This window comes from Panthera onca, chromosome C1, assembly GCF_046562875.1.
Source record: "Panthera onca isolate mPanOnc1 chromosome C1, mPanOnc1 haplotype 2, whole genome shotgun sequence".
Taxonomy (NCBI): Eukaryota; Metazoa; Chordata; class Mammalia; order Carnivora; family Felidae; genus Panthera; species Panthera onca.
Window position 1 is genome coordinate 128,190,962 of NC_138346.1, and position 26,493 is coordinate 128,217,454.

The window sequence follows — 26,493 nt, forward strand, 5'->3', positions numbered from 1 at the left end:
AGGAGAAACCATGTCCACATCAGTTGGCCCCTGGGCAGCAATCCTTCTATGGGAGTCCTGGCTTAGCCTAAGCCAAAACTCTCTGGGGGAATTCCTATGTGAGCCAGCCTGCCTACTGGATTGGTGGGGTGGGGCCCCACAGGTGCCCACTGCATGAGTTAGTGGATATGGGTGCCCAGAGAGGGTGCCCCAGCCCAGCCCCAGAGCCAGACCCTGCAGGAGGAAGCCAAAGCTGGTCTCACGAAGGTCTCAGTACCGTCACCCTGTGGACACTGCAGTGGGCCACCAGTCCAGGAGCAAGTTCAGCAAGAAGCTGGAAGGGCTACAACCCCCTGGAGGGAGGGACACTCTTTTCCCTATCCTAAGATACCAGCAGTTCTGTGAGCGATCAGGGTCACATCCGCCCAGAGGGCCCACCTTTTCCTGACTCACACGAAGGTGACATTCAGGTGAGCATCAGCCCTGGGTGTGTGCAGGACCCAGGTGCCCGAGCAGCTACACAAGGTAGCTGGTGCACCAGGACAGGATATGCCAGAGGGGGAGGGATAAGAGCCACGCGCCCGCATTATTCACAGTGCGGACTCCAACGCCCCAGACTGCCCCAGGGAAACCTTGGCGTGATATGTGCACTCCCATAGCAGCATTGAGGCACCCGGACAACTCTGTGGGCGCTGAGCCTTGTTCAGCTACGGGGCAGGATTGGGGTGGAACAGAGGTGACTGTATCTTCATATGATTTATAAGCCTCTGCAGGATGCTGCTGGGAACTCCTAGACCCAGCTGGGGGACATCCTCCAAGAGCAGGTGCAAGAGCTGGTAATACAGTCGCTCGTACACCCTCAGGCTGCAGGCTCGGGGTCAGGTTGCCACCTAAGTTAGGGAGGCTTTGCACTGATAAGAGCCCCTGAGTGATCAGGGAGCCAAAGCAGACTGTTCTCTGCTCACCAAGCTGTTCTCCCCAGCACGAGGCTGTGTTGACCCAAGGGAGGGGCATCTTTTTCTAAATGCACAAAGGCACTCTATAAGCTAACATGCTCTGCCCGGGGGCACGTGGGTGCAGAGGAGGAGGCCTAGGGCCAGTGAGGCGGTTCAAAACCCTGCTTCCAACTCACTCTTCACCAAGCCACTGCTTGCTGACTTCTGGGAAAAAAAGAAAAAAAAAAAACAAAAAACATGCTTGGTACTTTGATTCCCCTGTTACAAGCTGAAAAGTAGCTTGCCTGGTCTGGTGCACATTTCCTGTGAGCTGAGTTAGTGGGAGTCAGTTCCTGTGGACTGGTCATCTCTGGGGGCTGGGACAGACTGAGCATGGAACCTGCAGGACCACCTCCCCCAGCAGCCTCTTAAACCCCGTCTCCATCTCCATCTTGACCTCTGCTAATACATTTCCCTGCCCGAGGCCCTCAGTGAGAACTACAACGCAGTCTCCCCTCCTTCCTCCTCCCCTCTTCCTCCTCCTGCCTCAGCACCAGCCTCCCTCCCAGGCAAATGTCTTTCCAGACTCTGGGATGTGAGTATCCATTATCCACCATGGATATAGAACATCTTTAAATTCCTGTTTGGATCCCACCTTATTTCAAAACAGTTTTAGTCTCCCGGTAGGAGTAAGCACACCCCTGTCCAACTCATAAGGCTGTTGCAAAAATTAAATGAGGAAAATTACAAAGCAAGTGTGATGTTGTTGCTATTTTCTCCGGAAAGGAATTAGCCCACCCTTCTCTGACCGCCCCCTGTCCCAGTGGAGTTGCCAGTGGTAACTCCATAATTTTCCAAGTCCTCTGGGCTGAACTCAGGCACCATATATGATTTTCTCCTTCCCCAGAGTGGAGCATTAGTTTCCACTGAGGCTTTGTGAGTTTCATGGATGCACTGAGAGTTTTCTGTGCGCTGGCCACTCTGCTGAGAGCTGTGTATTTAGCATTCAATACCAACTCAGTAGACCCTCCTATCCCCATTTTATAAGAGAACTGAAGCTCAGAACTCATATAATTTACCCAAGATCTCACAGGGAAGAAGTGAAAGAGCTGTATCATGAAATGGTGATTTTTATCCCGGGGAACACAAACTCGGATGCCTCCCTGGCAGTGTGTGGACTGGGTCACGTGTAAGGCAACAGGGATTGGGGGTAGCCTGTGGCAATCGGAGCACACACCTGCCTCAGGGCATTCACAATCTCAGTCTTTCATCCGGCCATTCTGCCACGCTTGTATTAACCACTGGTCCTAACTGCCTCCTCTCAAAAGCTGCTCTCCATCCCCGCTGCCACCACCCAGGTCCTTGTCACCCACACCTGGGATGTTGCAGGAGCCTCCTCCGTGGCCTCACTGGTCCTGCCTCTGCTCCCCAGAGCCAGACACCATCCTTTCCCTGAGCACCCAATCCTCCAGAGACCCACCCCCGCAGACACTCGGCACTCACAACCCACCCCCAGGGACCATCAGAGAGCGGAAGGAACAAGGACTTAACAACCAGGCAGTTCTGGGTTCAAATCTCAGCTCTGCTACTTGCTAGCTGGATCACCTTGGATAAATTACTTAACCTCCTTGGCCTTCATTTTTCCCTAAGAGGAGCGTCATGATGGTAACCAGCATGGAGTTTTTAGCCACACTAGATGTATTCACGATCGTGAAGAGTTCAGCCCAGTGCCGGCCCCACTGTGGGAAACATGTGGTGGACACACAAAGCTGGGAAGGGGGCGGTACCCTCTCCCCTTTGTATGTCACCCCCAAATCTTGGAAATCAGGGGTGACTGGGGACTTGCCCCGTTAATAAATGGAACGCTCAGGTTTCAAAGCCAGGGCAGTCTCTCATCGGCAAAACAGAGACAGAAACTCCAGCTACCTGTGGTCTTGCATGGATCTAGAGAAGACTGTGGCAGGAGTCACTTGCCTGTGGCAGGAGCAGGCGCCCCAAATCTGCACAGCCTAGTTAGGGAGGCAGGAGGGCCAGAGGGCCAGCCTGCAGCAGAGGTTGGGCTGATCCCTGGACCGGAACAGGTGCAGGGCGGGGCCGTTTCCAGCCCCTTCCAGACCCTGCCTCTGATTCTTGGACACCCCACCCTCTTCACCACCAACTAAAACCCATCGCATCCCTCATCAAAGATAACACTGCTTTGCTTTAAATGTAACAGGGCTTTGACAAATTTGCTTTTGACATTACTTAATTACGGGTAAGTCATTGAATTTACTATTGGCTATGATTTCTCTTCAATCATTGTGCATATCCCGGAACTCTTGCCAAGAATCCAACTTACAAATTGTTTTCAAATATAATGACATTTATACAGATACCAAACTGAACAGATATTAAAGTTGACATGCTACTTTCTGAAAGCACTTGATTAAACATTTACCCATTTTGATAGGGTCTATTTCATATTTTTGCAGCCCCCCAAAGCTTTTCTTTCAGGGCTTTGGCATCTCCTAGGCCCCTGAGAGCCTGCCCCGGCCCCTGGGCAGGATGAGAGGGTTTGCTCACAGAACGAGGTCACTCGAGTGCACCCAGGCTCCATATCCACAGACTGCTACAAGATCCACAGGGCGCCTGGGTGGCTCAGCCAGTGAAGCATCTGACTCTTGATCTCAGATCAGGTCTTGATCTCAGGGTTGTGAGTTCAAGCTCCCTGTTGGGCTCCATGCTGGGCGTGGAGCCTACTTTAAAAAATAATAATAATAATAATATCTGCCTGTCCAGGGCTACCTGATCTGGGCACGTTTATCCTCAGCCCCAAAACAAAATGACTTGCCAAACATTGGATTAAATGTGATTTAACACTTAAGCTTTTATTGGAGTTTCATAGAATGAATTTACAAATGAGGCAATACCTTGATGGGGCAAATGTTCTGACATAGGCTTTATAAATTAGGAGGACTGTCACCCTAACCAAACACTACCACCATCCCCAATGTGGGGGCACAGCCAGGACCCACCCTCCTCTCCATAACTCCTCTAGGAGGGGGCACTGGGAAGGTAAATGCTTTGTGATTGGCAGGTCAGACTGGATGAGGTGGGTATTGCACTCTGGGGCCTTTTAAAATAGACCAGCTTTGCCTGTTTGTTTTTGTTTTTTATGAAGTAAGCTCTGTGCCCAGTGTCGGGCTCAAATTCATGACCCCCAAGATCAAGAGTCACATGCTCTATCATCTGGGCCAGCCAGGCACCCCTAGAGCAGACCTGTGTTTTAAATCACCTCCGCTGCCCAGCCTCATTCCCCACCCTTCTCCACACAAGGGGCAGGCACCCTGGCTCCTGACTCCTACCACTACTAGGCTACTCCGGAGCCAGGAGCAGAGGAGGGATGGCTGCCTCCCTCACAGAGACGTCTGCACACCCCTGCCACGCAGGGTACAAGGAGGGGAGTGAGATGATTCCAAGAAAAGGGAAGAAGGTGGCAGGACGACATGAGAGGCATCAGGGAGGCAAAGGGCAAGGAAAGGACTTTAAGCTTGGTTTACACACTTTCACTCATTTCTACCGAAAAGCAGTAAAAAATTTAAAAATCACATCTTGGACCTGGTCATTTCACTCATAGGCATCAAGACTGGGGAAGTATCTGTAAAGCATGTAAGGATAATAACGATTAGTATTTACTGAGCACTTAATGTTTTCTATCCAGAGATGGTATTGACTGAACGAATCCAAAATCAACACACGAGGACAGTGTTATTATTATTCCCGTGAAATAGGTGAGGACTTGGAGGCACAGAGAGGGGAAGTAGTTTGCCTTAGGTCACACAGCCAGACAGCAGTGGAGCAAAATTCAAACCCTGGTCGTCTGACTCCAGAGGGAACACTGTTAGTCATGACATTAGGCCATAGCCATTCTTAATTTTTTTTTTTTTTTTAACGTTTATTTATTTTTGAGACAGGGAGAGACAGAGCATGAACAGGGGAGGGTCAGAGAGAGGGAGACACAGAATATGAAGCAGGCTCCAGGCTCTGAGCTATCAGCACAGAGCCCGACGCGGGGCTAGAACTCACCGGCCGCAAGATCATGACCTGAGCCGAAGTCGGCCGCCTAGCCTAACCGACTGAGCCACCCAGGCGCCCCAGGCCATAGCCATTCTTAAATAGAGAAGAGCCGTGATGGTAAATTTTGGTGAGGCTTACCATAGGACAGCGTGCTGTAATTAAAATTTATACAGGTGTATCTCGTTTTATTGTGTCTTGCTTTATTGCACTTTCCAGATACTGCATTTTTTTACAAACTGAAGGTTTGTGGTGACTCTGCCTAGAACAAGTCTATTGGGGCCACTTTTCCAAAAGCTTTTGCTCACTTGTATCTCTGTGTCACAGTTTGGTACCTCTTACAATTTTTCAAACTTCTTCATTAATATTGTTTTAATATTGTAATATTATCTTCATTAATATAGATCATGGTGATCTGTGACCAGTGATCTTTTATGTTACTATTGTAATTGTCTAGAGCAGCACAAACCATGCCCATATAAGACAGCAGATTTGATAAATGTGTGCGTTCTGACCTCTCCACCATCCAGCCATTCCCATCTCTCTCCCTCTCCTTGGGCCTCCCTACTCCCTGAGACACAGCCATATTGAAATCAGGCCAAGTGACAACCCTACGATGGCCCCCTAAGTGTTCATGTGAAAGAGTCGCCCGTCTCCCATCTTCAGTCAAAAGCTAGAAATGATTAAACTTAGCGTCAAAAGTCAAGATTGTCTGAAAGCAAGGCTTCTTATTAGGAAGTTGTGCATGCAAAGAAAAGTTCTTGAAGGAAATTAAAAGTGCTCCTACAGTGAACACATGAATGATATGAAAGCAAAACAGCCTTATACATGGAGAAAGTTTGAGTGGTCTGGATAGAAGATCAAACCAGCCACAATATTCCCTAAAGCCAAAGTCTCCTGTTAGGGGCTACTGCAGCTGGTGACTTTGAGTGGAAGCCAGCGCTCATCTAACATTCCAGAGGTCCTCAGGCCCTTAAGAATTAGGCTAAATCTACTCTGCCTGTACTCTATCAATGCAACAACAAAGCCTAAATGACAGCACATCTGTTTACAAGACGGTTTACTGCATATCTTCAGCCCACTGTTGAAACCTACTGCTCAGAACAAAAAAGATTCCTTTCAAAATATTACTCACTGACAATGTGCCCGGTCGCCCAAGAGTTCTGATGGAGACGAACAATGAGATTCACGTTGTTTTCATGCCTCATAACACAACTTCCATTTTGCAACCCATGGATCAAGTCATTTCAACTTTCAAGTCTTATTATTTAAGAAATGCACTTCGTAAGGCTGTAGCTACTGTACATAGTGATTCCTCTAATGGATCTGGGCAAAGTAAATTGAAAAACTTCTGGAAAGGATTCGCTATTCTAAATGCCATTAAGAACATTTATGATTCATAGGAAGAGGTCAAAACAGCAACATCAACAAGCATTTGGAAGAAGTTGAATCTAGGCCCCATGGATGACTTTGAGGGGCTCAAGACTTCAGTGGAGGAAGTAGTGGCAGATGAGGTGGAAACAGCAAATGAACTAGAACTATAGGTGGAGCCTGAAGAAGGGACCGAATGGCTGCAATCTCATGCTCAAACTTGAACAGATGAGGAGCTGTTCTGATGAATGAGCAAAGACAGTGGTTTCTTCTTTTTTTCATTTTTTTTAATGCTTGTTTATTTTTGAGAGAGAGAGAGAGAGAGAGAGAGAGAGAGAAAGAAAGTGGGGGAGGGGAAGAGACAGAGGGAGAGACAGAATGCGAAACAGACTCCAGGTTCTGAGCCCTCGGCACAGAGCCTGATGCGGTGCTCGAACTTGGGAACAATGAAATCATGACCTGAGCCAAAATCAGACGCTTAACCGACTGAGCCACCCAGGCATCCCAGGACAGTGTTTTCTTGAGATAGAATCTGCTTCTGGTGAAGATTGTTGAAATGACAATAAAGCATTTAGAATATCACACAAACTTAATCGATAGAGCGGTAGAAGCGTTTGAGAGCATTGACTCTAATTTTGAAAGTTCCACTGTAGGTAAAGTGCTATCAAAGAGCAGCACTTGTACAGAGAAATCATTTGTGAAAGGAGGAGTCAGCCAACGGGGCAAACTTCACTGTTGTCTTATTTTAAGAAATTGCCACAGCCAGCCTAGCCTTCGGCAACCACCACCCTGATCAGCCAGCAGCCATCAACATCCAGGTGAGAACCTCCACCAGCAAAAAGGTGATGCCTTGCTGAACGCTCAGATGATGGTTAACATTTTTTAGCATATTTTTAAATTAAGGTGTGTAGTCTGTTTCTTAGATATAATGCTATTGCACACTTAGTAGACTGTAGTATAGTGTAAACATAACTTCTATATGCACTTGGAAACCAAAAATTAATTCAACTCACTTTATTGTGATATTCGAGTCCTCATAGTTGTCTGGAACCCAGCCCGCCAAATCCCTGAGGTATGCCTGTATTTATAAAGAATATTTTAATAAAATGTGGACTTACATTAAAATATTTTAGGAACACAAAATTATACATATTATGATCTCCACTTAAAAATTCCTTTTTAGAAAAGAACCTAAAGGAATATATGTATATATATATATATATATTCAAAATACATAAATAGATCACAGACAGATGATCTGTATATTGAAACTGTTGGGGGCGCCTGGGTGGCGCAGTCAGTTAAGCGTCCGACTTCAGCCAGGTCACGATCTCGCGGTCCGTGAGTTCGAGCCCCGCGTCAGGCTCTGGGCTGATGGCTCGGAGCCTGGAGCCTGTTTCCGATTCTGTGTCTCCCTCTCTCTCTGCCCCTCCCCCGTTCATGCTCTGTCTCTCTCTGTCCCAAAAAAAAAAAAAAAAAAAAAAAGTTGAAAAAAAAAAATTAAAAAAAAAAAAAAAGAAAGAAACTGGTGGATTGTGAATGGATTTTCTTCTTCCCATTTTTCTAGATTTTCCAAATTTCTCTAAATGAAATTTTTTACAGATAGGAAAAACTATTAAGGCCTTACTGTCTTAAAATTACTTGCTCTCAGTAAATGTTTAAAAAGAGAAATTTCTGAGAAACTAAAAAACCAGAAACAAGTCATTTTTTTAAAAAAGTGGACAGGTTGCTAAGAAACTCTTTAAATTGGTAGTATTCTTGGGGCACTTGAGTGGCTCAGTTGGTTAAGCGTCTGATGTCACCTCAGGTCATGATCTCACCATCGTGGGGTTGAGCCCCACGTTGGGCTCTGTGCTGACAGCTCAGATCCTAGAGCCTGCTTTGGATTCTATGTCTCCCTCTCTCTCTGACCCTCCCCTTCTTGCACTCTGTGTCTGTCTCTCTCTCTCAAAATAGTAAGTAAACATTTAAAAAAAAAATTTTTTTTTTTTTTTTTAATAAATTGGTAGTATTCTTAGGGCTAGGCCTCAGCACACACTCAGAATGTACCAGCAGTGAGAAAACGGAATGGATTCTGTTATATGGAAAAGCATCGTTCCTTGGGTAGACGAGGCCCAGTGTGGGGTTGGGGAGCCCTAGACCATGAGCTCCCTAGCTTCCAATCCAGGTTCTGCCACAGACCACTTGCACCTCCTGAGCCTGTTTCCTGAACCAGAAATCAGCCACAGTGGTACAGTCTCTTGCTCATCACTCTGCTCTAACATTCGATTTTACCATGTGTAATGGGTAGAATGAACTAGTGAATGACGCCTTCTAGAGACTGATGGACCCTTGTCCTTGTCTGGGAGCAAGGCTGGTGGCTAACGGCCCTCAGGAGCCAGGGGCATCAGGAGAGCTTCTGCCCAGAGGCCCCGGGTGAGGTGCAGATGCACTGTCTGCCAAAGGAGAGGCAGGGCTGGGGCAGAGCCAGCTAACAGGAGGGGAGGAAGCCAGCCTCCTGCTCCCTCACCAGGCCCTCGATTACACACGCTCTCGCTGTTCCAGGGCTAATTGTTTCTGAAGTGCAAGCCCATCCACTCCCCACTTGGCAGCAACAGCATCCATAGGCTTCTCTGTCACTCACCCAAGACCCAGAGCAGCACAGGGCACATTCCACTTTTCTCCTTTACTTGGGCAACACACTCCAGCAACCTCTATGCCTTGGAAGGTGGTCCAGAGAGTGTGCATTGAACATGGACTGAAGCCAAGTTGGTTAAGCCTGGATTCTGAAGGCACAGGCTTGCTCCAACCCTTCTAAGAAAATGTGCCAGGGAGCTTGCATATGTCTGTGCCACACCTCCCACCCACGGACAGAACCTCTGAGGGTAGGACCTGGAAATGGCATTTTATTTATTTTTTAAAAAATGTTTAATATTTATCTTTGAAAGAGAGAGACAGAGCGTGAACGGGGGAGGGGTAGAGAGAGAGGGAGAGACAGAATCCGAAGAAGGCTCCAGGCTCTGAGCTGTCAGCACAGAGCCCGATGCAGGGCTCGAACTCACGAGCTATGAGATCATGACTTCAGCCGAAGTCGGACGCCTAACCGACTGAGCCACCCAGGCACCCCTGGACATGGCATTTTAAACAAGTTGATGTCCCAAGTTCGAGAACCACTGGCCTCATGTCTGCTTGGAAATAACATGTTCCCACATGTACCCGGCTGTCCCAAAAGGCTGGAAGTGAGAAAGTAGGAGGTGGAAGGGGATGCTGGCCCCCTCAAAGTGGTACAACGGGGGTGTGCCCTAGACCTGGGGTCAAGTGTCTACTTCAGGGGGGACAGGCTGGATGAGAGCCTGGGGCAGCAGATGGGTCCCTGGTGGACCTCTCCTCCCACCCAGCTTCCTTCATCAGTTTCCACGTGTGCAAATACACATCGGCCAAGCCCAGTCACCCACTTTAGGATTCGCTGTGTACCTCTACCCACAGTGCTCCTGGATCTACCCTCAGCCACCCCCACCATGACTCTCCCTCTCCCAATAGACATCCCACCTGCCTCGTTACTTAAATAACCTTTATTTCTCATGCACTAGGAAAGATGGGATTGTATGAAACACTGCATTTCACAGCAAAGACCTCAGTCCAGAACACAACACAGGGGACCAAGTGGATTCAGGTCTGGTCAAAACTCTGGGGATCACAGTGGGGATACCACCTCCAGGGCTGGTGACAGATTCAGGACCCTCCAGCTGCAATGGCTCCAGATACAACACAGGGCAGCTGCCCCCTCCCACAGAGGCACAGGAAGCTGACACCAGAGGAGCATGTAGACCGGAGGAAGGACGGAGAAGGCTGCTAGGCAGTGACTTGGTGGAGGCGGTGGTCCAGCACCTCCGAGGCCCAAGTCCAGGCAGCGAGGGCTGTGACCGAGTTCAGCCCAACTGTGCTCACCACAGAGCTGCTGGAGCTCCACAGACCCTCAGCAGGTATGCACGGGCCCCACCTGACTGCTCCCCGGACACACACACACGACAAGATCTGCCCAGGCAGGACCCCAAGGGCTAGAGGGGCCAGCCCCCCTCAACCATCCCTAGCCCCTGTGGACACTTAGATGCCCACAGGACAGCCAGGCTTCAGAGGGTCCTGGGACAGGGCCATTGGCAGGGCAGCCAGCAAAGCCAGGCCTTCAGGCCCAGACAAGGGCAAAGCAGATTCTGGGCACCACTTTCACAGAGGTGGCACAGGGACAGATCCAGGCTGGAGACATGCGGGACAGAACAAAGAAGAACAGACACATGCAGACACAACAGGGTGGGAGGGGTCTGAGAATGAAACGTGGTCGAGGTGCTGAGATGCAGGGGGCCCTGTGTGGGCCAAGCTCACTGAGGCCCCGGGCTTGTGGTGACACCAGCCTCCTCCGGGATGGTCTCCAGCGTCTCACTCTGGACAGCCTGCGTGATGAGCGCCAGCTCCTGGCACAAGGTCTCATAGCGGTAGCCCACACGGATGTCCGGCACGTTCGTACGGCGAATATCATTGCCCTCAGGGCCCTCCTTGGTATAGTTGGGTCCCAGCCAGTGGCTCTTCACCTGCGGTGGGCACGGTTATCAGGCAGGGCCTTCAGGGGCCACGCCCCAGCCCTGAAACATCCCAGGGCCAGCACCCCTGGGACCTCCCCAAATGCAGAGAAGGAGAGGAGAGGGTGTCTGCCAGGTTCCGGGCGGGCGGCTGTGGTACCTTGTGGGAGAAGCCGCTCATGAGCACACTGTTGCGTGCCAGCTCACACATGTCGCAGGAGCTGAGCTTCCACACCTGGGTAGCGATGCTATATTCCTCCATCAGTGGCTCCTGCACAGGCCAGTTTCCCTCAGACAGGTGCACCCAGGCCTGCCACCCAGTCCCTGCCCACCCCTACCCTCATCCTGTACCCGCGCCCCACTCTCCCCGGAATTTGCCATGACATGCTGCACACTCCACCAGCAGGGGGCAGCACCAGCCCTGAGGCCCAGGCGGTGGGGGGGGGGAAGGAAGGGGGGGACCTTTGCAGCCTAGAACCACCGCTGGCCTGGATGCCCTCCAGATTCTGACCTTGGTGAAGTGGAACTGCAGGGGATCGTCAGTGGACAGCGAGACCATGAGACCACGAGACAGGTACTCAGGCAGCGGGTTCCGGTGATAGCTGAGGAAGAGGCTGTTATTGCTGAGTGGGGACATGGCGATGCCAATCTGGGCCAGGTAATACAGGTACTGCAGGACTGGGGCCTGGGCAGGCAACAGGGAGGGAGGACCTGTCAGAAGGCCTCAGGGCTGGGGAGGATACCCGGTTCTGGAGGGCACAGGCCACAGGAAGAGGAGATGGGGGAGTCCGGGCTCAGTCTCATGTACAAAGAATCATTTATGGCCAAAATCCAAGCTGGGGCCTCCCTGTGGAGGCTGGGGTGAGGCAGAGTGCAAACTGAGGGTTTGGTGGGAAGGAAGATAAGCTGCTGATGAGGCCCAAAGGGTTGAAAGGAAGGTGAGCAATTGGGAGGGGTGGCTGCAGGTGCACACCCTGACCTTACGCAGAAGCAGCCCGTGAGAGATGTTCTCCGCCAGCATGAAGGCCGACACCAGGTGGTGGATGGGCCCGGCTTCCCCACAGTGCGGCCTCAGCACAAATGTGTGGAAGCCCCTCTGCCTGGGGGCATAAAGATAGTGTCAGCTCCCGAGCCTGGGCCCCTGAGCCCCCACCCAGTGACCGTGTGGGTCTGGGACAAGGGGCCAGGGGCAGATTCTTGGCTCTGAGAGCTGAGCCATGGAGCCCTGAGGGCGTAGAAAGAACGCAGTGGGTCCAGGAGTTGGGGCAGGAGGAGGGTCAGGGCTCTGGTGGCCCCAGGCCAGGGCAGCGGGAGAGACAGTGGGGGGAGTAGAGACCCTACCCTAGTGGAGCACGCACCTGCGCAGGTGGTTCAGCATGGCCATGTTGGCAAAGGTGTAGTACAGGTAGTAGGCATAGGGTGGATTGTCCTCCTCCACCCAAGCCTCGGGGAGAGGACTCTCCAGGTTGAAGACGTGATTCTCGGGCTTAGACTCATCATCCACACTGTCAAAGCCATCCACCTGGCACAGGACCCCAGGGTCAGGCCCAGAGCTACAGCCGCACCTGAGGCCAGCCACCCTCCCCACACCCCGCCCTGTGCCGCCCCCTCACGTGCTCCAAGAAGAGGTGCAGCTCGGGGTGGCTGGCAGGGTGCACAGTGGCCTCAAACAGTGGCAGGAAGATGTTCTCCAGCATCTCTTGGAAGTTGGCCAGCTGGCCCTTGGTACGGTACACGTCACTGCAGGCGGGACGTACGCACACAGGACGTGCAGGTCAGTAGGCACCAGAGCTTGGCCCGAAATCAAAGAAGCACTTTTGAACCACACTGGGTGGGCCAGGCTGGACAGACCATGAGTGGAACCGGGCAGTTCCTCTTCTACTCAGAGGGCTTGGCTGGGACGGGGGGGTCAGCCATCCCCGGCGGGCAGGAGGTAGGCCCTGGCCCCTGGAACTCTGGCCCCCACGCTCCCTCCCACTCCAAGGGCCACTCACAAGAGGCGGGGCACTTGCACGAGCCAGCGCACGTTGGGGGAGTGTACTTTGTGCTTCACGGCCCAACAGGCCAGCTTGTCCCACTCGTCCCTTGAGCGCCCATAGATGGAGAGTCGCAGCTCCGCGTTCTGGTATTTGCTCTCCTCCAGGTCTGACATCACCTCCTGAGAGACACACATGGGGCAACCATCACACTCAGGCTCCCACCGTCCCTGTCTCTGCACCCACCATGTGTGCTCCGTCACACGTCTTCATGCCTCTTACCCACCTTCCTCACCTGCCTCCCTGACACCAGACTCCCGCGGTCTGGGGAAGGGCTGCTCAAGGCTGCTGCCCCTGCACATGGGCCCTGGCAGCCACTCCTCCTCACCTTGATAATGTGGGCAAAGTACTTTCCAGAGACCCTGTTGTCGGTTTTGATGAAGATCTCTCGGAGGACAGACTCCCCAATGGGGTTGTATTTGGCATTGAACTTGTCAAAGCGATGGAAGGTGTTTCTGTCCTGGGGAAAACAGGCAGGCCCAGGTCACCCCTGCCCCTGGTTCACATACTGACCCGGCCCCCCCGCCCCTGTGCCACCAGGACAGACCGCGTGCATGTCCAGCGTGTCCACACTCAGGTCATAGGCAGTGAGATTCATGCTCTCAAAGACCTCCCGCAGCGTCTGCTCGCGGCCCTGCTCCACGTGCACGATCTCCTCCAGGTGCCACTTCATCGCCCGTTTGATAAAGCGCAGCAGGTGCTTCTGGTTCATGCAGGACGAGGCGTGGATGTGCGTGTCCACCTGGGGTGGAACGGGGCTGCTGGGTTCCCTGGAGGCCAAGAGAGCCTGGGGCTTGGGCTAGGAGAGGACTCTGCACAAGGAATGCTGGGCAGGGGGTCCAGGCCCTGCAAGGGAGGCCAGGCAGGGGTGCAGGACCGGACATGGTGTGGGGGCCCACCTTGCGGATGTTGTAGAAGTCTCGGTGTGGAACCTTCTTCTGGGCGGCCAGCTCCTTCATCTCGTTGAGCAGCACGTGCATCTGGAACTTGGAGCTCAGGTACTGTAGCCGACGGTAGCAGAAGGACTTTCTGGGCAGGAAGAGAACACGGCAGGGGCTCTAGGACACGAAGAGGCACCTGGGGAGGGCCTGGGTAAGGAGGCAGAGAGGGAGGGGGTGGGAGGGTGCAGGACTGAGACTGCCCAGGGGGCAAAGACAGAGGGAAAGTCTAGGACTCAGTGACTGAGAAGGGGTGAGAGATGGTGGCAGGTGACTGGGGCAGGGCTGAGGCTGGAGAGTCCAGGCTGGGAAGGGAGCCAAATGTCCGGGACAGGCAGGGACTCACATGGGGCCATTGATAATCAGGGCCATGAGCACGTTGACATCTGCCACAAATTCCTGCAGGTCAGGGTACGGCAGCTCCATCTCTGAGCAACTGACACATAGTGAGAGCTTAGGTGAGAAGAGCACGTCGTGCCCCATGGAACCCCCTAAGCCAATGCAGCCCCCACACAGCTCCCCCCGCCCCAGCACTCCCCACACCGGCTTACTGATCATCAGGTTCCCTGCGGGTGTAGACGTGCACCACGCCCTGCACCATGCGCAGACCCAAACCCAGGTCCCCAGGCATGGTGCTCGGCTCACAGTGCTCATATGGGTGCTGCTCCAGCGCAGGGGGGTGCACCGGGGCATCTACAGGGATAGGGAGGGTGGAGTCAGGGCCAGGGCTCCTCCTGGCCACCCACTGCCCAGCCCAGAGGCTCCATAGAGGGCGAGAGCTCCTGCCCCTGCCTCCACCCACCATGTACGGAGAGGCTGGAATGAGCCTGGGTGGGAAGAAGCAGGCAGGGTGGAGGTTTCTAGGCACCAGGCTCAGGGAGCCTGGGACACCAGGGCACTTAGAGTAGGGCATGAATGGGGGTCCCACCAGCAGACACAGGGGTGTCAGGGCCCTGCTCATAGGTCCGTGTCTCCAGAGGCTTCTCAGCCAGCTGCTGCAGATACCGCCGGGTGGTAGGGCAAAAACTCTGCAGTGACAGGGCCATGTACTTCTCCCGGATAAAAAGTGCCCGCACCACACTCTTGGCTGCATCCAGCAGGTCTGTGAATGGCACCTGGAGACAAGGACATGGGGTCACTCTCCTTGGTCTCAGACCCACACCAGGCCCACCCTCGCCTCTTCCCCAAGGCCTTGACCCTAGAAACAGCACATCAACTAGCTAACAGCCAGACCCTCTGCCCCTCCAGCTTTTGAAACAAGAAATGCCCACGTAGGCCCACCCAGTTCCCAAGCTGGGGGAGCCGGCCAATGGAACACCGTGGAATTGAGGGGAGTGAGACCCAAGGCCCTGACCACACTGACCCCACACTTCTCCTCGCCGGAGATGGTGACCCGCTGAAATTCCCGCTCTAGCACCACGTCTCGGTCCCGCAGGCCCCGGTCACCTTGCCCCTCGCTCTGCTCCTTGAAGAGCCTACAGGGGGAGAGTAGAAGGGAGGGGGCTGGAGCCAGCGGCGGGACAGGCCCCAGCCCCACACCCCCACATCCCCTGTGCCCCTCTGCCCTCCTCACTGGAAGTCTGATTCACTGTCTGTCTTCAGGAAATCTTGCTTGGCCCGAAGCAGGATATCTGGCTCCAGCCTAGAAGTGAGAAGGGCAAGAGGTCAGGCAGATGACAAGAGACAGCCCTTGTTCCCAGGTCCGCAAACCGTGCTGGCTGCCGTGCACATGTTGTTCCTCATGGCCTCGTGGGGCTGTAGAACCCTGCACTGTGGGTGCTGGCTTGCCCGCATTAGATATGAGAAAGCACACCCAGAAGTTGAGCAGCGTGTTCTAGGCCACTCTGGTGGGTAGAAGACAGAACCAGAATTCAACAGCCTAACTCCAAAGCCTGTGTTTCAGACCGCTGCTCTATGCTGCTCCCTAGTGGGCCCCAGAGAGAGGGACAGGATGGGAGAGGGACAGAGACAGGGCTCTGAAAGTGTCCCAGTAGAGACGGAGGGACACTGGGCAGATTACCCTGTGCCCCCTACCCCCAACCCTACAGCTGTCAGGCTGTGCCCTCTCCTACTGCTACCTGGCTGTGTCCCCCTACAACAGTGGCTGCCAGGCTGTGCCCCACCCCCCCACCCCTGCAGCTGACTGTGCCTGGTCCAACCCATAGCTGCCATAGCTGGGGCTGGGGGCTTACTTGACATCCTGGCTGATCTGCCTCTCCAGGCGCTGCCTCCGCTCCTCCAGCTGCTCAATGGGGCTCTCCTCAGGGAACTCGTACGGGGCACTACGGAGCTCGCTCTCAGCCAGGGAGCGGCTGAACAGCTCCTGGTGGGAGGGAAGGAAGGGTCAGTGTGTCCTAGCCCTCAGCTGCTGGGCCCTCACTTGCCGAGTCTAGGGATGGGGTAAGGGCAGCAGGAGCTGGAGGTACCTGGGAGAGGCTAGGGATCAGGGCACAGCCAAGCGTGAAGTAAGGGGACAGCTGAGATGGAGGGGTGTGGGGAGCAGAGACAGGGCATGGGGACAGCGGTGGAGGGACACAGGGTGAGGTGTCAGGCGATACCTCGGCAATCTCCTTGCATTTGTCATCCATAGACGTGCGTAGGTCGAGTGGGAAGTGCTTGAGGCAGGGGGCAGGGCCTGGCAGGGATCGGGCAGACTGCAGCGGAGGGGCCCCCAGCCCACCCCGAGCCTCTGTGGAGACAGTGATGCCAGGGTCAAAGGGTGGAGGGCAGGGCCTGTGCGCTCTAGAAGCGCTGGGTCCCCACAGGCCCCAGGCCTGCCCCAGAGAGAGGCCAGGGCTTGGAAAGTGGGCAGTCCCCCCTCAGAGACTGAGGAATGGGCCTGCGTGTGGCTCCCAAAGGACCTCACCCTCACAATCTAGCACAGGGCCCCTCACGCATTCCAGGCTCAGGAGTGGGGGTCCTGAGTCTGCCCCTAGAGCAAGTGGATTCCCTCACTCCAGGAATAAGATAGAAACCACTGCCTCGGTAAGCAGGAGACCCCGCGCAGGCAGGCACACGTACACACACACGTACACACACACACACACACACACACACACACACACACACACACACACACACGGTGCTCATTAAGGACCCGGTGGTCACGCTAGCAATCCCCAGCCCACAGCTTCCAGGCCGGCCAGGCCAGGAGCAGACCTGCCCCTGGCCTCAGCAATCCTCCTCAAGAAACCAGGGCCTGCACCTGATAACCCAGACCTACACAGCCCAGGCAAGTCACAGCTGCCACTTAGCTCTGAACTGGAGACCAGACCCTAAGGGAAGAGGAGGAGAGGAAGTGGAGGACCTGGTTGGCAGCAGTAACCCTACCTCCTCCCCAGTGGCCTGCCTTCTCCCCCAGGACCCCAAGGCTGCCAAGATGTGGCCTGGCCCCGGCCCGCCCCTCCCACTGCTGGCTGCCCCTCCAAAGGGAGCTGCCACAAACAGTCTGCGCCACTCGGAGGCCCCAGGATCTGGGCCGGAGGCCCCAGGGAGGGCCTGGGGAAGGGAGTGTCAGAAGCCAGGGCCTCTCCACATGGAGGACAGAACTCCTCAGCTGTACCACCAGGAGGCTGGCACTAAAGGCCTTGAAGCTGCTAGTCTACAGGGGCTGCCTGAGCTCCCAGCCAACCCCGAAGGACCCTCCTTGGGCTCACCAGCCCCACCCTCCCCACCAGGAAGCTCTCCACACCCAACTGGGCTTTCCCAGCCAGCTCTGAAGGATATTCCCTTCCAGCAGCCTCCTTTCCCCTCTCCACCGCGTCTCAGGGACAGATTGGAGGCTCTGCCCAGGTAGCATGCTTTAAAGTCTGTGGACCCACTTCATGATCCCCCAGAGTAGGGTCCCAAGGCTGGACAAAGGGAAGAGGAGGTGCCTGCGCCAGATCCAGGACCCAGCCCCTGCTCTCCCGGGTGCCTGCCTGGGTCCTACCTGCAGAGTTCAGGCAGCTCCAGCCAACAGCCCTGTGCCCCTGGCCCGCTTGTTTGCTGAGTGGAGCTGTAGCCAGTCCCCCAGGACAGCTCAAGGGGCCGGCACGGGCTGTACCAAGTGCAGCAACATGCAGGGGAGACCCTAGGATGACAGCAAGCAGGGGGCTAGGGAAGCCCAGGGGAGCCAGAAATCAAGGAAAGGAGCATCAGAGTTGGGAAATGAGAGGAACTGGAGAAGTGAACAGGGCCTTAACCTCTACAGTACCAGGGCCCAGCCTAAAGTGGAGCCCCCAAGGGGGTGGACCAGGGTAGGCTGATAAGGGCTGGGCAGTCTGGCTGAGAGAGGCCAAGCCTCCTTAAAATGCACTACCATTGGGGATGGTGAGTGGATAGGGCCCTGCTGGCCAAACGGTAGGAGGGGAGAGAGGTAGGGGTGAGCAGCCCTCATTTCCAAACTCAACAGCCCCAGGCCACTTCATCTGCCCAGAGGCCTTGTTTTGCTCCCCACAGTCCCCTGGGTCCCCTGACTATGGGGTTCCTTGAGACAAACAAAGCCTCTTCTAGGGAGAGAAGTTGGGTGGCAGTAAGAGAAGTGACTCACTCCAAGTAGGGACCAGTTACTGAGTTTCTCTGCTGCCCAGCGGGGCTGGTTCACAGCTGCCCAGACTGCTAACCCCCCGTTTCAAGCTTATCACTGGGGACGAACCATCCAGGAGAAGCATGGGAGATAAGGGACTAGAATTTGGAGAACTTGAGTCTGACTGTTCCCACTTATAGCATATCTCTGCCTCCCAGAGGCCTCAGGTCCTATAATAATGGGGTGATAAGTGGGTCCTGCCCTGCCTAGCCACAAACTGCCATAAGGCTCAAAGAGATACGTTTCTGCAAGTGTTCTGTAAAACACCATAATCTGTGATTTTGAACTCCAGGGGCCCTCCAACACCTCTCACTTTCCCACCTACTAGAGAGGGTGAGAGGTTCTGAGGCCCAGCTCAGACCAAAACAACCAAGCAGTGAATGGTAGCAAAGAGGACAGAACTTGATGGGGGTGGAGACGGGGGCGGGGGCAGGGGGCGGGGGGGGGGGGCGGGTGGAGAGACACAATCTCATACTTGGAAGAGGGCAGAGCAGGAAGAGGAAAGAAAAATGGGCACTTGTTCCACACAGAGGGTGTAAGACAGAGCTCAAGGTTCTTGCCTGCGCCAAAACCTTGATCCTACACAACTCCTCACCATTCTAGCCCCCTGCAGGAGAGACCAACTACAGACCTCTGGGGCTGGTCTCTATCAGGTCAACAAGAGCTTAATCCAAGGTCCTAATCTCAACTTCCTCTCTTAGCAGGGTGGCCCAAGATCTACACTGAAATGCAGGGGACACCAGGACAGGTTCCAGCAGCCAGAGCCATTCGTCCAGGCTGCAGGCCCCTGCACAGGGCTGCTGGGGTTCACTAGAGGTATATACTCCCTGAGGCCAGGCCTAGAAGACCCAGCTGCCTGTCTGCTAGTCCCATCCCCTGAGTCTGTGCCACTGCAACACACACACACACACACACACACACACACACACACACACACGCACACAAGCAGAGTCCACCAAAAGCCAGAAGGGACTGCTCCCATCAACTCCAAGATCTTGTCACCTCATCTACCCTCTGCCCTGGAGCCCCCTCGCTCACTGCCAAGACTGCCTTAATAGGCAGAGAGGTGTCCGAGGCTTTGACCCATAGATATCAGATGCTCCCACCAAGTGACCACCCAAAGGTATACAGATCTAGCTCCAGGGTACACACTGTCTGGATAGCACAGACCTGGACACAGAAAACACAGACCCTCAGGACTACTCTCCTCAGGTCAGGATCTTCAATGGCGTAAGAAAACAGAGGCGGTGGATGATTAGGCTATAGGTACAGACTGCTGCTGAGGGGAGGGGGTGAAAAGACTGGCTTGACCAGGTCACCAAAATGGGGGCGGTCCTTCCTTAGTCAGGAAGCCTGGGGACAGCAGACGGCAGGTAGATATCCCTCAGCAAGCACAGACTCAGGCAGTCTAGCCCTCGGGGAGATGGGCACAGCTACTCCACGCTGCCTGCTCCAAATGGTGCAGAGATGTCTATCAGAATAGGAGCCAAACCAAAGGGTGTAGGAGCACACACAGGCAGGCAGTGGCCCCAGCCTAAGCCCCCAAACAGGCCTGGCCCGAGGACACCCCATACTTATGAGGAAGCTCACAAGACAAACCAGGAGAGAGCAAACAGCAAATAACAGATACCGTTGAGCCCCCAGCCCTGGGATGCCCGGTAGCAACAAGCGTGCCCTAACATCAGACCCCCAGGAAGGGGAATACGGACCTCGGGTCCTAGGAAGGGGCACTAACCACAGGACAGCCTGAGACTGTCTGGTGAAGCCACAGCTGCCAGCAGTGTGGCCAGCCCACAAACCAGTCAGTCCCACACATCTCCCTCTCCATTCACACACACTCCACATGCAAACGGTCTTAAGCACATCCACATGCTGACACGTGTGCAAACACACCTCTTGCTGCACCCACACCCGCACCCACTCCTCATTACAGAGGGCAGCACCCCCAACATAGAACATAGAGACCTGTCATCTTCCACCCCACCGCCCTCTCTGCACCACCTCCCAAGCCAGCCGTCCCTGGGATAGAGGACAAGGGGCACCACCGCAGAGAGGGCGCAGGAGAAGGGGTACCCCCTCTGATGGGACCAGTAGCCAGGGCCAGCGGTGGTGGGGTAGAGCCAGTGGCTGAGGCCAGGAAGCACACACTCACCTGGTACTGCAGAGGAGGCCTGCAAGCTGGCCAGCTTCTTAAAGGGATATTTGGCCTTGGGACTGCCGGCGCCAGATGGGTTGGATGCCATGGCTCGCGCCGCGGAGATGGCGGGGGGAGTCTGAGCCGCACCAGCTGGGCCTGGCTCTGCCACATCCAACCCCTTCCTCCGCCCCGCCCTCAGCGGGAGTGACTGATGCAGGAAGCAGAAGCCCCGCAGGCGGAAGAGGCCCTGGCCACGATTTCTGATGTTGTCTAGGCAACCTCGGGGAGGGGGACCTCCATCCCCGCCTCTTATCCCTTCCCTTCCCTCCTCAGACCCCGGAGTGACGCGACTGATGGGTGCTGGGCCTGGGGGGATGGAGGTGAGCAAACAAGATGGGGAAGGGCCAGCCCTTAGCACTCCACTGACCCTTTCAGAGCCCTTGCCCCTTGTCAGGGATCTGGGGCAAAGGAGTCAAAGTCCCGGCTAGCTGGTCCAGCCAGCATGGGAGAAAAAAATCATAATAAACAGGAATCCAGCGCCAGCTCCAAGCTCAGAACACACTTCTTTCAGAGCAGGCATGCTCCGTGAAAACCCAGCCCCTCTGGGACACAGTCCCCTTTTCTCTTCTCCGTCAGACACCCAGCCCCAGGGGTAGCCCAGCTCTGGGAGGATGGGGTAGAACAGAGAATCCCAACCCAGTAGGGAGGAGCCTGTCTTGGGAAAATTCCACTGGTCGGCAGGCGCTACCTTCTAGGAAGGCAGAGAGGCCAGGAAGCAGGGGCGTCTCTGGGGGGTCTGGGAAGGAGACCCAGCGACTTCTGACTTTTCTGTCTTTTCCGCACTCAGGTTCTGCTTTCCCAGGCCTGCCCCAGGAGGAGACGGCCACCTTCTCTAGGTCTGCAGACTGTGCTGAGACCCCCCACCCTCTTGTCTCCCTGGCCATGTACTTCTCTGTCCCAGAGACCCTCCCCCCCCGACACAGGCACACTCACCTGAGGCCATACTGCCGGAACCCGGAGGGGTATGTGGGAGACTGCCCGCCAGGGTCCGCACAACCGGGAAGCTGGGGTCGCAAGGGAGGGGAGGAGGGCTGAACCCAGACCCTGGCCAAATCGCTCCAAGGATCCCTGGCTCTGGCACCGAGATGGAAGAAGTAAGGCAGTCTTTCAAAATTGCCCGCAGGCGGGAGACGGACCTCCGCGGACCTCGGCCGCTGAACTAGCCTCGAAGACCCCGGGGAGTCCCGACTTCCAGCTGTCTGCTCAGGAGGCGAGCAGGCCACGTGCTCCCCAGAGAGCAGGACCCGGAACTCGTCTGTGCTTCTTTCAACACTCTCTGGGTGTTCAGGATCGGACTATCGTAGCTGGACTGTGGTGGAGTCACGCAACAGGTGCGACCCCACCGAAGCCTAGCCAGCGCCTCAGGGCGTCTCAGCCGCCCCAGGCCCCTCTGTGCCCGAGGCCCCGCCCCCTCCGGGCAGGCCCCGCCCCCGCCGTGTTCCTCTTCCCCTCGCCACGTGGGCAGCCGCCACCCCGCAGTTAGCCAGGCGGGTCTTGGGCAAGCGTTGTGCGTCAGCTTCCTCATCAGTGAAATGGGGCGGTGTAATTGCACTCAAGGGAGTTGTTCTGAGCATGAAACGTTAAGCACCTTTGCACGATGCCTGGCACAAAGTCGATGGCCCATAAAAGATAACTAGTATTGTCTCAGGGCTCCTTCATTTTGTTTTTTAAGATTTTATTTTTAAGTAATCTCTACACCAAAGGTAGGGCTCGAACTCACAACCCCAAGATCAAGAGCCACAAGCTCCACCAACTGAGCCAGCCAGGCACCCCCATTCATTCACTTTTAGAAGTCATTCCTGGGCATTCTCATTCCGAGTCCTCTGCTTTCTTGTGGCAGGCATAGATAAAACAGGGTGTGTCCTGCAATCCAGGCTCTCCTTCCTACATTTACTTATGTATTTATTGGTTAAAAGCTTAGGCTCTGTAGCCAGAATGCCTGGGTTCAATTCCAGACTCTTCCACCTACTTTGTGATTGACGGGGAAGTTACTGGACTCTCTGTGCTCCTATTTCCTCTGGAAAATGACTGTAAGAGACCCTGCTTTGTATAGTGGTCGTTAGGATAAATGAGTTAATATAAATTAAGTGCTTAGAGCAGTGCCTGGCCTGTAGTTACTACTCAGTTATTGTCTGTGTCTTATCATTGCTATGTCCTTGTCCTTAGTTCCCTGTTGACAACCTCATATGGTGATGATTCTCTTGGTGGCCTAGAAAGAAGTGGAGTTGGGATGTTTGGAGAACTGCAGACACCCCACCCAGCCAGCACCCCCACTCCCAAGTAACACAGAATCCTACCTAAAGGGAACGGGGGGAAAGGGGAGAGCTAAGACTTCACTAAACATAATCAAGTGTATTAGCAGTAATTAATCTTTTCCCTATTTCTCCACCTGTGGGAGCCCTTTGTTCCCCACACCCAGTTGTATTAATGCTGTTTGTCCAGCTCCTCCCAGTTCTCCCCTACAGCCAAATTCCTTCCCAAACTCTGCCTCCCCCACCTCTCCCCAAGCTGGATTCTGGACCCTGGACCCTACTATCTGTGTGTGTCTGGTGTCACATCTATTGATTTCTGCCTGCTGCTCCTCCTTACCCTGGGCAAACTCAAAAAACTATGGCCTCCATAAACATGGCGGTGGGGGAGTTCACCTCACAAAGAAGCAATCAAACCAATAAAACAAAGGAAATAACGATGTTTACCCATCAACTTAGCAAAGATTAAGGGGAAAAAATCCTAATACACGCAAGGGTGTAGTGAGATGGGACACACATACACTACTGGACACGAACATCAACATAATCTTTCTGAAAGCCATTTGGTAATACATAATCAAGAGTCTTCCAAAAGTTCCTATTATTTAACCTAGTAATTCCACTTTCAGGAAATTGTTCTTCTAAAGAGCTGCCAGAAAAATATGCACGAATTTGTTCATCACTGCAATGTTTATCATATAGAAAGGCTGGAAACATAAAGGTCCAACAATAGGGAAATGTTTCAATTTTGTCATATGCATGCAATGAAATACAACAATTAAAAATTGTTCTTGGAGAATTTCTTAATGAGGTGGAAATGTTTACAATGTAAAGTTTGGTTTCAAAAAAATGAATGTAAAAATCTGTACATACAGTATGGCCCTAATTATATGACATATATGCATAGAAAACAGACACACCAAAAAGTTTACAAATGATTATCTGTGGGTGGTAGAATTGGGAATTATATTTCCTTCTTTATACTTAACTGCATTTAAAAAATTGTCTACCATGCATAGCCATTACTTTTATATAAATCAAGGGAATAGGAAACAACAAACAAATCTGTAACAGCCTCCACACCCCACTCCCAACAGACCCTCCTGGGTCTTAATCCCAGACTAAATTGGTCTTGGGATCTTTAGGAATCTTGAAGCTGTTGGGCTCTCAACAATGAATGACAAAATAAATCTCAAAATTAAAAATCAAGCAGCAGGTAACCATGTAGAATGTCAACTGTACTCTGATAAAATGCATATTTTGACATAGTTTTAAGGGGCGGTAGCTTGCATTGGGCTAGGTCTCATTTGGATTCTCCCTTAATCCGGACCTACTTACCTAACCAGCCCATAGGTGGCAATCCCTGCCCTCCACCCTACCCAGGCAAACCGGTTCACTAGTCCCTTCATGCTCCTCCCTAGTCCCATCTGCAACACACCCTTCACCCCACAACCCTCCCCTATTTCCAGGCCATTTGGTACACAGTGCCTGCTAGGAAGTGTGTCCTGATTACAGCTAAGCATCGATCTCTCCACCTACACAACACCAGTAAGAATCTAAGCGGGGTTCACTGTCTACGCAAAAACAGTTTGGAAAGTGAAGGAGTGAGTCATCCTCTTTGGCCTCCAGCTTCTTTCATGTTGGGGCCATAATGTTGTCTTTGAGCCTCTGAGATCTTCCCTAGCTAAATACAGCTCCCTCCCTCCTACTCTATTCACCAGATGGTTCCTTAAATGGCCCTCCCTGAACCCCGGGCCCCCACTCAAGTATGCTCCTTAATTCTCTGAAGAAGGCTTCTCTTAGCCCCTGGCCCGCAGCTCACTTGTGATGTCAGCCTCCCCACTAGGCCAGACCACTCTGCAGACACCGGACTCTGGAGAGAACACCTCCAGCCTCACAAAGATCCTTGGCCAGAACAGTTTCCCAAAGCATCCCCTATGCTTAGATCCTTCTGGAACCAAGCTACTCGGTTCTGGTTTCTCAGCTTGTTCAAGCAACCTGTCCCCCAGCATTGTTTACAACTCCATACAGCTGCATCCATCCATACTAGTTTGTAAGTATTCAAATGGCTCTAGCCATGCCCTGTCATTCCAGGCCCTCACTGGCTAGCCCCAATGCTCCTTTGTTGTCCTCTCCCAGCCCTCCTCTCCACGCACCTTTCCCTGCACCTTTCCCTCTCCTGCCCCACCAGTCACATCTCATTTCCCAGTCTTCCCAGAGCACACGTTGCACCTCGGGCCTCCATGCATTCTCTCATGCTTTCTTTCCTCTCCCCAAAATGCCTTACCTCCGTTTCTATTGTTGTTCTGCTTTCTCTGTTGCAAGTCTGTTCATTTTAGTTGCTCCCTCCTTTCTTCTACAGAATTTTTCAGTCTGACAGTTAAATGTGTTTATAATGGTCTTTCCTACCAGGGGTGGAGGGTAGGTTTTAAACAGCTTTGAATTCTCCAGCACTAGCACAGTGTTCCTTCAATTCAGCTGCTTCTCTGTGAATTTACCCCACCTCTTCCTTTGGACTGGAAGGTCCTGAGGGCAGTTCTTCATTCATGACCTCCCTACTCCAGCTGAGACAAGGCTTTCTCCACAATCCCCATCACTGAGGGTAAGACAGATCCTGAGGTCTCCCCTTAGCTCAGGAAACAGGACCAAATTTGTTGGGAAATGGTGAGTCTTTCTTCACTCAAAATGATTGGTTATCAGGCTGTGAGTAGGACTCCTGAGCTCTAGCTGATTTTGATGCTAATTTGTTTATTAATGTGAGGATCATATTTCTGTGTTTCTAAATGGGAATAGCACGTACATGCTTTTCCTACTCCACCAGGTCACTGAACCCAAATGCAATAATAAAGTAGAACAGTCACAGTTTCGAAAGGCATCAGAGCTGAAGACGGCAGGCAGGAGGTCACTGGCATCAGGATGGGTCAGCACAATTAGAGGCCAGGCAAGGGTCAGGAGCTCTCTTACTCAGCTTAGTAGTCGGAATGGGAGCCCAGCAAACTACAAAACAAGTAGGAGCAGCACAGAAGTTTGCAGAGGTGGTAGCTGAAAAAGGAACAAGCTCGAACATTTTCTCCATGCGTCAAACAAGTTAGTGGTTCCTTTAACATTGCAAGTGCTACTGTTTTCGAGCTCATGCATGTTGCCTGTTTCCTCCAAGTGTTCTTTCACTGGCTGCTTATGTGGGGGTCGTGGGAAGAAGGATCACTTGATTTGCTCATTAAACTATAGGACCTTGAACAGGTTACTTACCCCTCAAGTCTCAGTTCTCTGGTCTGTAAACTGAGGACAGAGCACTTACCTTGAAGTTAGTGTGAGAATGAACTGATAGGAGCCACATTAACTCGGCCAGCACAGTGGCTGGCAGTCCCCTGCTCTGAACACAACAGGCTTCAGCACAGCTCTGGCCTAGGTGTAGGTTACCAATATTGTGGGTAGGCTAGGGCTGGGCTGGGGAGGTATAATTACTGAAACCTTATAGCCAAGATTCCAAGACAATCACAATTTCAAAGACACTCTCCTGTTTTAAGTCAAGAAGCACTTGCCAATTTTTGATTGGGAAAACATGATCACTAGGGAAGGCACCGTGGCGGCTACCTATTTCTCCATCAGCCCTGA

General features: G+C 53.3%; 1 protein-coding gene and 1 long non-coding RNA gene across 6 annotated transcripts; one reads left to right on the plus strand and one right to left on the minus strand.

Moving 5' to 3' along the window:
- Positions 1–9,874: 9,874 nt before the first annotated feature.
- Positions 9,875–22,269, minus strand: AMPD2 (adenosine monophosphate deaminase 2). 5 transcript variants are annotated; one of them, XM_060626431.2, is made up of 19 exons: positions 21,563–21,726; positions 20,585–20,816; positions 16,424–16,554; positions 16,058–16,188; positions 15,439–15,507; positions 15,229–15,340; positions 14,794–14,980; positions 14,417–14,558; positions 14,212–14,301; positions 13,827–13,956; positions 13,475–13,669; positions 13,256–13,387; positions 12,886–13,049; positions 12,505–12,631; positions 12,250–12,413; positions 11,871–11,991; positions 11,403–11,576; positions 11,052–11,162; positions 9,875–10,903 (listed from the first exon to the last, which is right to left on the minus strand). In XM_060626431.2, exons 2-19 carry the CDS (start codon positions 20,673–20,675, stop codon positions 10,694–10,696), a joined length of 2,481 nt encoding a protein of 826 aa, XP_060482414.1. In that variant the 5' UTR covers positions 20,676–20,816; positions 21,563–21,726; the 3' UTR covers positions 9,875–10,693. The 5 variants fall into 5 exon arrangements, with proteins under 5 accessions (XP_060482414.1, XP_060482411.1, XP_081652535.1 ...); XM_060626428.3 differs by lacking the exon at positions 20,585–20,816 and having other exon boundaries at positions 21,563–22,269; XM_081796409.1 differs by lacking the exon at positions 21,563–21,726 and having other exon boundaries at positions 20,585–20,779.
- Positions 20,823–21,852, plus strand: LOC144617215 (uncharacterized). Its single transcript, XR_013557449.1, has 3 exons — positions 20,823–20,949; positions 21,417–21,591; positions 21,753–21,852. It is a non-coding gene; the product is annotated as an uncharacterized LOC144617215 (long non-coding RNA).
- Positions 22,270–26,493: the final 4,224 nt, after the last annotated feature.

What these genes read in the sequence shown, in the direction of transcription:
- AMPD2 (XM_060626431.2), bottom strand. Translation starts at nt 20,675, where the DNA reads ATGGCATCCAACCCATCTGGCGCCGGCAGTCCCAAGGCCAAATATCCC. An exon ending in TGACACCCCTGTGTCTGCTG is followed by an intron (nt 14,559 to 14,793) that starts GTGGGACCCCCA and finishes CTATCCCTGTAG; the next exon opens with ATGCCCCGGTGCACCCCCCT. An exon ending in ACTTCTACAACATCCGCAAG is followed by an intron (nt 13,670 to 13,826) that starts GTGGGCCCCCAC and finishes GTTCCACCCCAG; the next exon opens with GTGGACACGCACATCCACGC.